The sequence below is a fragment of the Leguminivora glycinivorella genome, chromosome 10 (genome assembly GCF_023078275.1).
Source record: "Leguminivora glycinivorella isolate SPB_JAAS2020 chromosome 10, LegGlyc_1.1, whole genome shotgun sequence".
NCBI classification, from domain to species: domain Eukaryota; kingdom Metazoa; phylum Arthropoda; class Insecta; order Lepidoptera; family Tortricidae; genus Leguminivora; species Leguminivora glycinivorella.
Window position 1 is genome coordinate 16,254,764 of NC_062980.1, and position 12,664 is coordinate 16,267,427.

Sequence of the window (12,664 nt, forward strand, 5' to 3'; positions counted from 1 at the left end):
TTTTACAGTAATAATAAAAAAATAAATGTAAAAAAATGGATTAGTTACAATGGCCCCCCAATCGAAATTGTCCCGCTGTACCTTAAATAAATTATCAACTTACAAGTTATTTAATACCATGTTAATACCTTGTAAATTGATAATTTACTTACCTTTTTACTCCTGGCGATCTAAGATCGATTATAATGTCTAGTAGCACTTAAAAGTTGTTCGAAGCGGTCAGGTACCAACTTTAGAGCTTATGCAGTGAGTTTGGTGTGTTTCCAGCAGAAAAGGCACTAATAATCTTTGTGTAGCTTTAGCAACTTCAACAGTAGCTGATAAAAAAGGTGCCAAAAATATTTGCTATCTTATATCAGGTTATTTTTACCCACGAGGATACAGAGAAGGTTAGTTATATGAGTTTAGGGTGAGGGATTATGTGTTTGTTTGAATAGAGAAGAGGAATTCAGTTGGAAACCAACACATTGTGAGTATTCTATTTCAATCATAGAATTCGAATGTGGATATTGGTTCAATTTTGTTAGTGGTGACGTTGGCTAGCAGCCTAGCGCTGCAATATAACTTTTCGTTTTCATTCAACCTTTTAAATATAGTTGATAAGAGTGACATTGAAACTTGAACAGTTTCATATAATATACTTTGACTACTTATTTTGGGATGGGATGGAATATATACACCCTGTTTTTATTGAATTCCGTTAACTTTAGGGATGGTTCTTTAGACCAAATACAATTAATTTCTCTAAGAAACTAGCGCCTTAACTCGTTTATCGAGTTATTAAAAAATAAAATTAATTACTGAACGCGTGTGAGCCTTTTCGTGAGGATATGTGAGCTCTACGCGGAGAGACATGGGCTCAGGTATAACACCACTAAAAGTGAGTTACTAGTCTTCAGGGCAGGCAACATGAAACTAGAGGAAGTACCTCCTGTAGAGTTGAATGGCACCATCCTGGGCAGGGTACAGCGGTTTAAATACCTGGGCCACTGGCTCACCGAGAACCTCAGTGATGTCATACATGTGGAACGGGAAGGGCGTTGGCTGTTCGATGCAACATGCTGGTGCGCAGGTTTGCAAAGTGTAGTAATGAAGTCAAGATCACATTATTTAAATCTTATTGTCAATCTTTCTATAATTGCAGCCTGTGGGCCAGCTTTACGCAACGAGCATACAACGCCCTGCGTGTTCAATATAATAATGCGTTTAGGATACTGATGGGCCTCCCTCGGTACTGCAGCGCTTCTGTGATGTTCGCGGATGCCCATACGGACGACTTTTACGCCATCATGCGTAAAAGAGCGGCTTCTCAGTAGTATCGATTACAGGGTGGTACCAACGGTCTCCTGAACGCATTAGACGATGGAACCACAATATAATGTGCCTCGGGGACAACGCCGTCCCTGAAACGTTGGAGGTCAGTTTAATATGTAGTCACGCGCGATTATGTCACAGTATAAAGCAGTAATAACTCTTCTTACAAACTTCACGCCGCGCGGTGTGTCGAAAAACTACCCTCGCAAGCAGCGAAAACATGCGAAACTGGTAAATATTGGGCTGGACAGTCGGGGCCGCGTTTGCGCGCTGTGTTGATGTGTGTGTGAAAATGACGTCAGTGCCGAGGACATTTCGTTACTGTAGTGTTTATGGATGTATGGAGAACAGTTCTAAAAATCCGGAAATAACATTCTTCACAATAAAACCGCCTTCAAAAATAAGCGCGTTACAAACCACGGAGAAACTAAAAAGCAAAAAAAAATAAACTTTGAATTCAGATTTCTTATCGGATTGCAATAATCTAAACATCCAAATTATAAACAAATCAATTATTTTTGGAGTCGGGGCCAGCCTGCGTATGGTTGGGTGAGGCAAACAGGAAATAGCAAGGCGACGAAGAGGTCTGGTACCGATTACAAAAAGAATTGATTTTTTTATAATTAGGATGTTTAGATTATTGCAATCCGATAAGAAATCTGAATTCAAAGTTTATTATTTTTTGCTTTTTAGTTTCTCCGTGTTTTGTAACGCGCTTATTTTTTTTGTGTATTCAATATTGACTGATGTGGTATTGTTATACTAATACTTACAGTTAATAGTACCTACTAGATAACAACAACTTACTTTGTACGACGTTGATTAACTTTATAGTAATTTTGTTCAACCCTGCGTGACCTTGCGCAGTATAGACCGCCCGCATCGACCTGCCGTAGATTAACTACTGAGTCTTCCTTATGCTGTGATTATGTCCCGATTTTTAACCCCCGACGCAAAAACGATGGGGTGTTATAAGTTTGACGTGTCTGTCTGTCTGTCTGTCTTTCTGTTTATCTGTCTGTCTGTGTGTGTGTGTCTGCCTGTGGCATCGTAGCTCCCGAACGGATGAACCGATTTAAATTTAGTTTTTTTTGTCTGAAAGCTGAGTTAGTCGGGAGTATTCTTAGCCATGTTTCATGAAAATCGGTCTACTATGTCGCGGTCGGGGTTATTTTCAAAATTTTAATTTTGTTGTTAGGTTATTTGTATTCAATGATGAACCTGTGTTTTGATCATTATAAACAATTTGCCGTTGTGCTACTATCTCGTAACTTCATTTACGTAGGCACGTTGTAACAGAACAAGCGTCTATAACGAGGAAATGGACTCGTTATTACATATAAAACTTACGGCGAATCAACTTTTCCTTGACCAACTTTTTGGTACATATTTCCTTCGGGATTTCATTGAATATTTTAACAAATAATATCTTTGATGGTTAATCACATGTTTAGTTACGTCATCACTGATAAAATTCACTATTATTTAATGTAAAACAGGTTGGAAAAAACGTATTTATCAACAAATTACGTTCACATGAACGAAATACTGACACTGACAGTTGTCAACTGCATAGCGTTCCGATATTATGTCTTGGTTCCAATTACAAGTCAAAGAGGTAATAATCACTGATATTGATTATTATACTTCCTGAATATATCATTCAATGTAACAATTAGGAACAAATGTGATCTTTCATTGCGAAGTTACTTACTAAATTGATTTAAACAATCATTCACAAAATAATATTTTCATAAAAATATTTACGAAACACTCCACTATTGGACTACATAGGTATCAATAGCAATAGCTCTGTCTCTCTCTAAAACACGTGCAGTCATGCAGGTGTTACTATTGAGAAGCAAAAACGTACGCGCTGATCTGTCTTGGACAATAATGCCTAAGGTATACGGCTTAGTAAACAAAAAGTTATGATCTTTTTCTTATGTGCGCAAGTTAATGGCTTTCTGTCTGCATTGTGTCTGCGGTATGTCTGCAGTCCGCGTTATTTTATTTTTATTTATTTATTATCGACATGTTATTTAGGCTCACAGGTTATGTCTGTAAAACGTCTGTATTGTGTCTGCAAAACGTCTGCAGTCCGCGTTATGTCTGCAAAACGTCTGTATTGTGTCTGCAAAACGTCTGCAGTCCGCGCTATGTCTGTAAAACGTCTGCATTATGTCTGCAAAACGTCTGCAGTCTGCGGTATGTCTGCAAAACGTCTGCAGTCCGTATTATGTCTGGATGAAAGGCTATAAAAGGGTCGGAGCGAGCCGACGCGCGTCATTCTTAAAATATCTATAAGACTAACAGTGTCTCTGGCTTTCGTGTGTTATACTGGTGAGTGAAGTTGTTCTGCTATTATTTCTCTGTTTGTTTTTACTTGGAAGTTATTCTGGGTGATTGTAAACTTTGAAATTGTGTCTCTGTTTGATTTTGCGGGGACAATATCGTCGTACAGTTGAATTTAGACCTGTGGTGGAATTGCTTTACTGTCAGTTGGGGGTTATTTTAGTGTTCTATTTATAGTGTAGTGTTACATTTAAATTGATGTGTATAGTGAAGTTTTCTGTGCTTTGTTTCATGAGTGCCGTCAAGCAATACAAAGACTGGGTCGATGTATGGCTGGTGCTTGGAGATAGGTCTGTGTTTGGTTTTGTAGGGAGTAATTCTTGCAAAACTAAGCTTAGATTATAGCTTGTAAAGAAAACTTCACTCGTTTGTTTAGTTGGTCAGTAAAATTGAATTTAGTAAAATTGAATTTAGTAATTTTCTATGGGGTTATTTTGTGGCTTGGGCGTCTTTTTGTTCCAAGTGGAGGCTTGGGCGTCTTTATTTACTTACAAAAAGGCATACTTTCTCACCGGTCTCAAAGAGTCCAACTGTTAGATGGAAGTGAGGACTTTCACGATTGACGAAAGACATTAGGAGTAATCCTTGCTCACTGAAGTCGGCAGTATTTGAGGCTGGGGTCCTATATATATATATATTTATCCCGGTAAGGGCATTTATTTGTGTGATGAGCACAGATATTTGTTCCTGAGTCATGGATGTTTTCTATGTATATAAGTATGTATTTATGTATTTCAGTATGTATATCGTCACTTAGCACCCATAGTACAAGCTTTGCTTAGTTTTCAATATTTATATTTATATTTATTTATATTTTATTTATTTACTCGGTGCTCTGGTTCATGCTGGCGTTGGTCGCTAGGGATTTTGGTTGTGATTGATCCATATCTAAGTAAAGTTTGATCGCAGCTGGGTCTCCCATGTGGCTGGTACTGGTGTGTCCTAGAATACTGGATATATACACGGATAGGGCGATCTACTCTCTGCTACCCTAGCCCGCGGGCAAGAGCAGAGGGGGGGATCAGAACTCAAGCCTATAGGTTGCCTATCTCAGCTTCGCTGGCTGAACTGTACAGTTCTAGTAGGGATACACTTGTACATATAGTTCATAGTTATTTATTCATTAACAAAATGATTGTGTATGAAACAAATATACAAAAGAAAATAACATATTCTGAACACAAGATCTATGGTAAGTGAGGGTCTGTGTTTCAGATATGTTAGAGTAGGAAAAACAATAGGAGTAGGGTAGAGTCACACACTATTTCTATGAAAGTAGAGTTCTATTATGATTGGTCTTAAATTATAATTGGTCAACGTGTATTGTGGAGAAATAATGTAACTACTACTATTTATATGGTTTAAATGGACTTTAAATGTGGTATTTACTATCTTAAAATATGTGGTAAAACTGGTAATTTATAAAAACTCTTATTACTTAATTTATTTGAGTGAAATTAATAATTGTGGTAGCAATTTCTGATTTTTCGGTGTGGCTGCGGGACACTTAGTGTTGCTAACTGGTTTTTCAAGGTAAATTCTATCAAGTTGGTTAGGGAAACAAACTATTCTTTGGAATAAAAAGCATAGGTTTGTTATAGGGCCCAGTGGCATGCGAGCGCCGTCCACTGATGGAAAGTCAAAAGCTTAGAAAAGTTTGACTTACTTAGTTCTTATAAAAGTTAGCGACTGCTCGGTGTTTCGTTAAAACATTAGAAAGATCGAGAAGTTATGGTCTATTAGCAGTATTGGGGAAAAGGGGGGTTTAGCTAGGGAAAAAGAAAACAAAAATAAAAAAGGGGTTAGTTTGTAGATAGATAGCCCTTCAGGCTTACTTGCTTAGGATGCCCGATAATGTGGTTTGATTGGGCCTAAGGATTCCAGACGGTATCGCAAGTTCTCACCCCAAACCGGAATCGAAAATAGAGCGTAGCCGATGATTACCAAAATATTTTTTAATATTTATTTCATGTATATTTCACTCACTAACTTCTATACTAAAAATTTCCCCATTACGTCATTAATTTTCTTACTCATAACTTTCTAGGCCTAAATCTGATAAAATACTCTTCTATAACACTATATTTTTAGGCTACAATAATCTTTATTCTTCTTTAAAATATAAATAAATAAAATTTTAAATATTAGTCAAAAATACAGCTGATACTCATTAAAGGATCTAGGTTATCGCCGTTCACATCGAAGAGTACTACTTATTCACGCTAGACGATCACAAGGCCAAATTTACGGGGTATATTTAAAGGGGGGTTAACTATACTGTTGATTAGTCAAGTAAGTAAGTAAATAAGTAAGGTGAGCGGAAGTTTAGTACAACGTCGACAAGATAAGAATAATTTATGGAATGTTGTGTTTCTTACTAGGCAATATTTTAGCGTGAAAGATAATACAATTTAATAATTCGAACAAAAATATTTTATATAATAAAATAAGTACGACATTTCATTGGGTTTCTTATGCAGCAAAAAAAATATAAAGGATGTTAGAAAAAATTTGTACACACATAATTGAATTTTTGGTAAGTGGGATAGTGATAAAAGTATTATTAATATGTAGGAAAAAATTGAATAAATTACGGGGTTAGTACATACACATAGAAACTTGTCTGAAACGCAATATATCTACATTTTTTTTTCCTTTTTATCTTAACTTTAAACATATCGACGGAGGCTCGCTTATGCGGGGCTCCTATTCTGTACAGTTTGGCCTTCGGCCATTTTAAGATACCTAACACACCTTACCTACCTATACCTGGACATTTAGCGTTTTAAACCAGTTACGACTATTATACCAAAATAAAGGTATAGATAATTAAAAAAAAAACACATTGCATTAACAGCTTGCCAAAACGCTTTGCATATGGCAACTATTTTGATACTTATGTATTTTTTTTTGATAAAAAAAAACTCTTTATTTACATGAACATATTTACATAATTGTATGAGAAACTAAGACTAAACTAAAAGCTACCTAATGTCTAAAATAGGGCCTTGAGACATTGTACCAAGGATACTGGCGACATTTCCTCGATGTATCGCAATGCTGATACGTTGTGCGTTTAAGTCTCCAGCTCTTTAGTCACCAGTTACCTCAACCAGACGCTTCGCGATAGTTCGCGCTGGGACCCCATCCTAGAGTTTCTACGCTAAATTATGCATTAGAAAAGTAAGTTGCTATGATAAAAATAAACAGTTCCATTTCTATTTTTAATCCCTAATTTAATAGTAAAGGCAATACGATCGATGTCTAGAACTCCTCTAATCGGTTTCTAGAACCAAAATACGATTCCCGTGATATTTACGCAATCAAGTAACGTGCTCGGTATTTTAAATGGTCAAACACTAATGGGATAGTATTTGATAAGTGGTGTTTAATAATTATGATAATTAGTTAATTCGTACATTACTAAAATCCCATAGATACAGCGGGGCAAATCCCGACTAGGAGGCCATTGTAACTGATCAATTTTTTCCATTATTACACTATTAAGTTGAGTTCCACATGTATCCACTGAACACGCGTGCCATGTATGAAAAACCAGTGGACACTCTATTTCATAATGCAAATATTGTAAAACATGAAAAAAATGGATCCGTTGTAATTGTCCCCCAGTCGAAATTGACCCGCTGTACCTTACAATCTTCGCTCATTCTGTATATAATGTTTGTTTATATAATAATAATATAAATAGTAGCCCTACAATGTTTTTCCTTATCTAATTATAATTGTATTCTGTTAGTTAAGAGTGGAAGTACATTTTGTGTAGTGTGGATCGAGATAATGGAGAAGTTACAATTAGAAATGGAAGAGAAAAAAAGGGGCAAGTATTTAAGACGATACACGAGGGGTCAATTCTCCATACAAACGCTCTCGACTATTTCCTCCTTCCGGTTTTTGAAGATAGTGCAATGTTTTTTTCAACACAGATTATTATTATTTTATCTGTGTCGGACCGTTTTGATTTTTTTGATATTTTTATTTTTAAAGACGCTAGAGCCAATCAAAATTTTCCATAAACGACCTTTGTGATTATGGCGTAAAAAAAGGTGTGATACTCAAGATTGGTACCATTTAGTCAAAAAAAACTAAACGGTCCGACACAGATTATTTCATTATTATTCAGATTCTCAAATTTCGTTCCGATTGATAAGTTTTGAAGGAGGAAACAGTCGAGAGCAGAACCTCGATTTTAAAGATTTTTTTCGCGTGACTGACATTTTTTTTCGATAAATCTAGTTTAATAACTCTGTTATATTTAACTAAAATTCCCAAATTGAAAGGGGGGCTCCATTTTAGCATTTCCGCTCCTGTAGCGTCTTAATAAATATACACACATAGATAGATAGATAGATAGATAGAATACTCTTTATTGGCACACCTCAGCAAGAGATACAGAAAAAAGATACAGCGGAGACAAAACAAATGATTATAAATAGAGGCAGACAACAGGCGGTCTTATCGCTAAAGAGCGATCTCTACCAGACAACCTTTGGGTAGCGGAAATAAAAAACATAATCAGAAAGAGTAGGTGCTTCGAAATGAAAAATCATACTTATTCTAATTTCCAACACACAAATTGAATAAACATACACATATAAGAGAATATAAATAGACTTACATAAACATACTTAAATAGTAATATACAGCAAGACAGATATATTATTATAGTAACAAACCAACAATATACAGCAATCATACCAACCACAGAGTAAAAATAGCAATACGATCACTAAGGGAGAGATAAATACTCGTAATGACACATACATACATAATATACATACTTACATCAATTAGGGTAAAACAAAGTCAATTCCCGCCGTCTATTTGTCGCACCCTCTCTGTCAGTCTGTCTATATGCTTAGATCTTCAAAACTGCGCAACGGATCTTGATGCGATTTTAGTAAGAGTATAGAATGGTTACTTTCATTAGACTTACATAATACTGTCGTGATATAGACCGTGATAACATTTTTGGTCAACATTTTTGGTTTGCAATGTCACAATTTCGTTTTCTTTTAAGCCCTTTTTGCCAAGAGTGGCACTGAAACTTGAGTAGTTAAAGTGCTCTGCCTATCCCTTTATGGGATACAGGCGTGATTGTATGTATGTGTAAAATTTTTGGTTTTTGTCGAGCACCCGATATTTTGACGCAATCACATGCATCAACAATGTTCTTAGTAGTGTTAATAGATAGAGTGCTTAAAGAGAAACATTTATATAATACTAGCTTTTTCCCGCGGCTTCGCTTGCGTTAGAAAGAGATAAAAAGTAGCCTGTGTCACTCTCCATCTCTTCAACTATCTCCACTTAAAAAAATCACGTCAATTCGTCGCTCCGTTTTACCGTGAAAGACGGACAAATAAACAGACACACACACTTTCCCATTTATAATAGGCTACTTGACCCTTTTTTAAAGTCTATTATATATTATTTATTACTGTCCAATTAACCGAAAAAAAATATTACCATATTTTATTACGACTTGAAAACCACAAAAAAACATTTATAATGTTTACTTTAACTTAATTAGGCAAAAACATCATTAGCCATGTTAATCTATAGATTGTCTGCGCATGACGTAATCGAATTAAACTCAAAATTTTCTGACATTTAAGTTATGAGGCATAAAGTTCATCATGTTAGTGATTGACTGGACATTAAGTTAAGTTAGGTTCTATGACGTCACACTACACGTCTGACAGCGTTTTCGGTGGCCAAAGTTAAATAAAATAAATAATTAAAAAATTAAAAAACACGACTGCGGTTTTAAAGCGAACTGACTTTAAAGGGGACAATGGACAAAAACCTGACATGAAGGTCCCCCGACTGCAATTGAAATATAATATTCAGGTACGGTCACGATATCCTCCATGAGCATTAACTTTTGCTTTAGCTATTTATGAACCTGACTAAACACTCATTATTCTAATTTATATTAATCAAGTTGACTGACCAGCATATCTAAAGATTATTTTCATCTTTTCAGTTCGCTTTAAAACCGCAGTCGTTTTTTTTAATTTTTTAATTATTTATTTTATTTCTTACATTTTAGTGACCACACAAACGAACCATAATTATTTTATTTAGGTCATGGTGTTGGCTCTTGATATTTTACCATGAAACGTGTAGGTAACTTTATTTAATGGCATTCGCTTTTCGATACTTGTACTTTTGTTCTGTGCTTTGACATCGCGCTTTGACTGACAACATACCTATTGCATAGCCATAACTCGAGTACGGAGGTCAGAGAGAATGGCACACCGTAACAACAACACTCTGTCTCTGCATCCGCACACAAACAGATCCTTCACTTGCCCGCAAAACCAAAACTACAAATACTTACGATTATTTAACTAATACTAATGAGTTATCACGTAAAACAGCAGAATAGCAGTGACGCAGCCCTGGCCCGGCGTTGGACCGCGTACATGGCCTCACTCGACTCTAACTATGAGGGCCTTCAACCACGTGCGTCGGGCTTCGCCAAACTCTATATATTATGAGGGTGCCTTGGGCGCCCGGCCTTCAACCGAGTGCGGCACCTTGGGCGCCCGGCCTTCAATCGAGTGTGACGGGCTTCGCCCGACTCTATGTATGAGAGCGCCTTGGGCGCCCGGCCTTCAAGCGAGTGCGTCGGGCTTCACCCGACTCTATGTATGAGAGCGCCTTGGGCGCCTGGCCTTCAACCAAGTGCGTCGGGCTTCGCCCGACTCTATGTATGAGGGCGCCTTGGGCGCCCGGTCCTCAACCGAGTGCGTCGGGCTTCGCCCAACTCTATGTATGTGGGCGCCTTGGGCGCCCAGCCTTCAACCGAGTGCGTCGTGCTTCGCCCGACTCTATGTATGAGGGCGCCTTGGGCGCCTGGCCTTCGACCAAGTGCGTCGGGCTTCGCCCGACTCTATGTATGAGGGCGCCTTGGGCGCCCTGCCTTCAACCGAGTGCGTCAGGCTTCGCCTGACTCCATGTATGAGGGTGCCTTCGGCGCCCAGCCATGGACCGCGTGCGTCGGGCGTCACCTGATTCTAAGTATGACGCCCGGTCTTGAACCGCGTACGTCGGGCGTCGCCTGATTCTAAGTATAAAGGCGCCTTAGACACCCGGCCATGGACTGCGTGCGTCGGGCGTCGCCTGATTCTAGGTATGAGGGTGCCTTCGGCGCCCGGTCTTGGACCACGTGCGTCGGGCGTTGCCTTATTATAAGTATGAGGGTGCCTTCGGCGCCCGGTCTTGGACTGCGTGCGTCGGGCGTCGCCTGATTCTAAGTATGAGGGTGCCTTCGGCGCCCGGCTATAGACCACGTGCGTCGGGCGTTGCCTGATTATAAGTATGAGGGTGCCTTCGGCGCCCGGTCTTGGACCACGTGCGTCGGGCGTCGCCTGATTCTAAGTATGAGGGTGCCTTCGGAGCCCGGCCATAGACCACGTGCGTCGGGCGTTGCCTGATTATAAGTATGAGGGCGCCTTCGGCGCCCGGTCTTGGACTGCGTGCGTCGGGCTTCGCACAACTTTAAGTATGAGGGCGCCTTCCGGCCTTCGGCCGCATGAGATTGGTCAATATGCTATCTCAGGCTCGAAACAAATAGCTGTGAATAGGTATAGAACTCTCAGAAATTTACCTACTTTTTACCGCTGTTGGCGTGCCGTGCCGAAAATGATTGTATTTTTTCTCGGAAAATCAGTCGGGCACCTGCTTTGATCTTTAAGTCGACGCAGATTTCTTTTGTATCTTTATGGTCGTATTGCCTAATAAACAGACGTAGATGTACCTAGATTAAGTTTTAACGTTTTCAACCCTATTCGGGCGATTCATAATAGTCTATTAACTATTAGGTCCCCGAATAAACACCTACTGTTATTCCGGATACCTATATTGTCTATTATCCTCTATCTAAAATCTTCATTTTAATGTCTCATGCATTAATATTTGTTTTTATTAGGTTTCTTTAAGTTACATATTTTGAAAACTCTTAATCTCTCAAAACAAGACATAAATGCATATAATGTGTTTATATTATTAATCGCATTTAAAAGCTCTTCATTTTGATATCCCACTCGATAGGTTTGCAAAAAATTTTTTTCTAAAGTTTGCGCATTATGACGTAATACGCTCGCCGTATTGAATTTTAAGTGACGTCACATATCCTATGTTCATTGGGGTGACGTAAGGATTCCAATGATACATCATTCATTTAAATCGGTTAAGGCATTCTGAAATTATGGTGGAACAAAGAAACTCACATACATACACTCTGAAAACAATACACTCTTTTTTTGGGGCAGTCGTGTAAAAAATATTTTTAATCGAAAATACGTAGCCACCATACACTTTTAATACCCAAAATCTATAAAAATTGGTTTCTTATGTCAAATACTACAGGAAACAATCATTTCTTGTGCCAAATTCGATAAGAGTCTAGTAGCCTATATTAGTATGGGTAAATACCTGTGCGAAGCTACAGCAGCTAAGGCGCGGACGGGTCGTTAGTTCTAAATAATCCTCATACTGTTACTCGTAATATAATGTTTATCACCAAATCAGCTGACTTTGTTGTTTTCTTTTTCAGGGAGTGGTCTTGGCATCCGCCACTTGCAGATGCTGCTCACAGCAGTCTGTGCCACGGTCATCTATGTAATGAGGAGCAGCATGAGTGTAGCAGTACTAGCCATGACTGACACGACCAAAAACAGTACCACCGTTGAGGTAGAGTGTTCTATTGTTTTCTTTACTTTAAAGTAATAGTATTTTATGAAACTGGTGGTTAAAAGAGGTCAAAAAAGGTGAGTGGCGTGGGTAACAATTTGAGGCGAGGCCGAAAATTGTTAATAAAGACGCCATGATCATTTTTTGACTCAGTTAAACACGTTGCATAAAATACTTTTTCTACGACCAAGCACTTTGAAAGAAAATTATAAATTCAACAAATACCTACTTTCAGTCATCTTAGTTATCTAGTGGACCACCTACCATTCTGCCGTCC

General features: G+C 38.2%; 2 protein-coding genes across 2 annotated transcripts in view; both read left to right on the forward strand.

Annotated features, from left to right (window-relative positions):
• Window positions 1–909: 909 nt before the first annotated feature.
• Window positions 910–1,316, forward strand: LOC125230406. The gene is made up of 2 exons (XM_048135544.1): window positions 910–1,064; window positions 1,145–1,316. The coding sequence occupies exons 1-2, from the start codon at window positions 910–912 to the stop codon at window positions 1,314–1,316; spliced, it is 327 nt and encodes a 108-aa protein (XP_047991501.1).
• A 10,938-nt stretch (window positions 1,317–12,254) lies between these two features.
• The window catches only part of LOC125230719 (putative inorganic phosphate cotransporter), a 28,899-nt gene continuing 28,489 nt past the window's right edge, over window positions 12,255–12,664 (forward strand). The window contains exon 1 of the mRNA XM_048135979.1: window positions 12,255–12,387. Coding sequence (XP_047991936.1) covers window positions 12,280–12,387 — 108 coding nt within the window. The 5' untranslated portion in view covers window positions 12,255–12,279. The remainder of the gene's footprint in view (window positions 12,388–12,664) is intronic.

Excerpts from the sequence above, each read along its gene's own strand:
- LOC125230406 (XM_048135544.1), top strand. The coding sequence starts at position 910 with ATGAAACTAGAGGAAGTACCTCCTGTAGAGTTGAATGGCACCATCCTG. Across the intron at positions 1,065-1,144 it reads CTGTTCGATGCAACATGCTG|CCTGTGGGCCAGCTTTACGC; the intron begins GTGCGCAGGTTT and ends CTATAATTGCAG.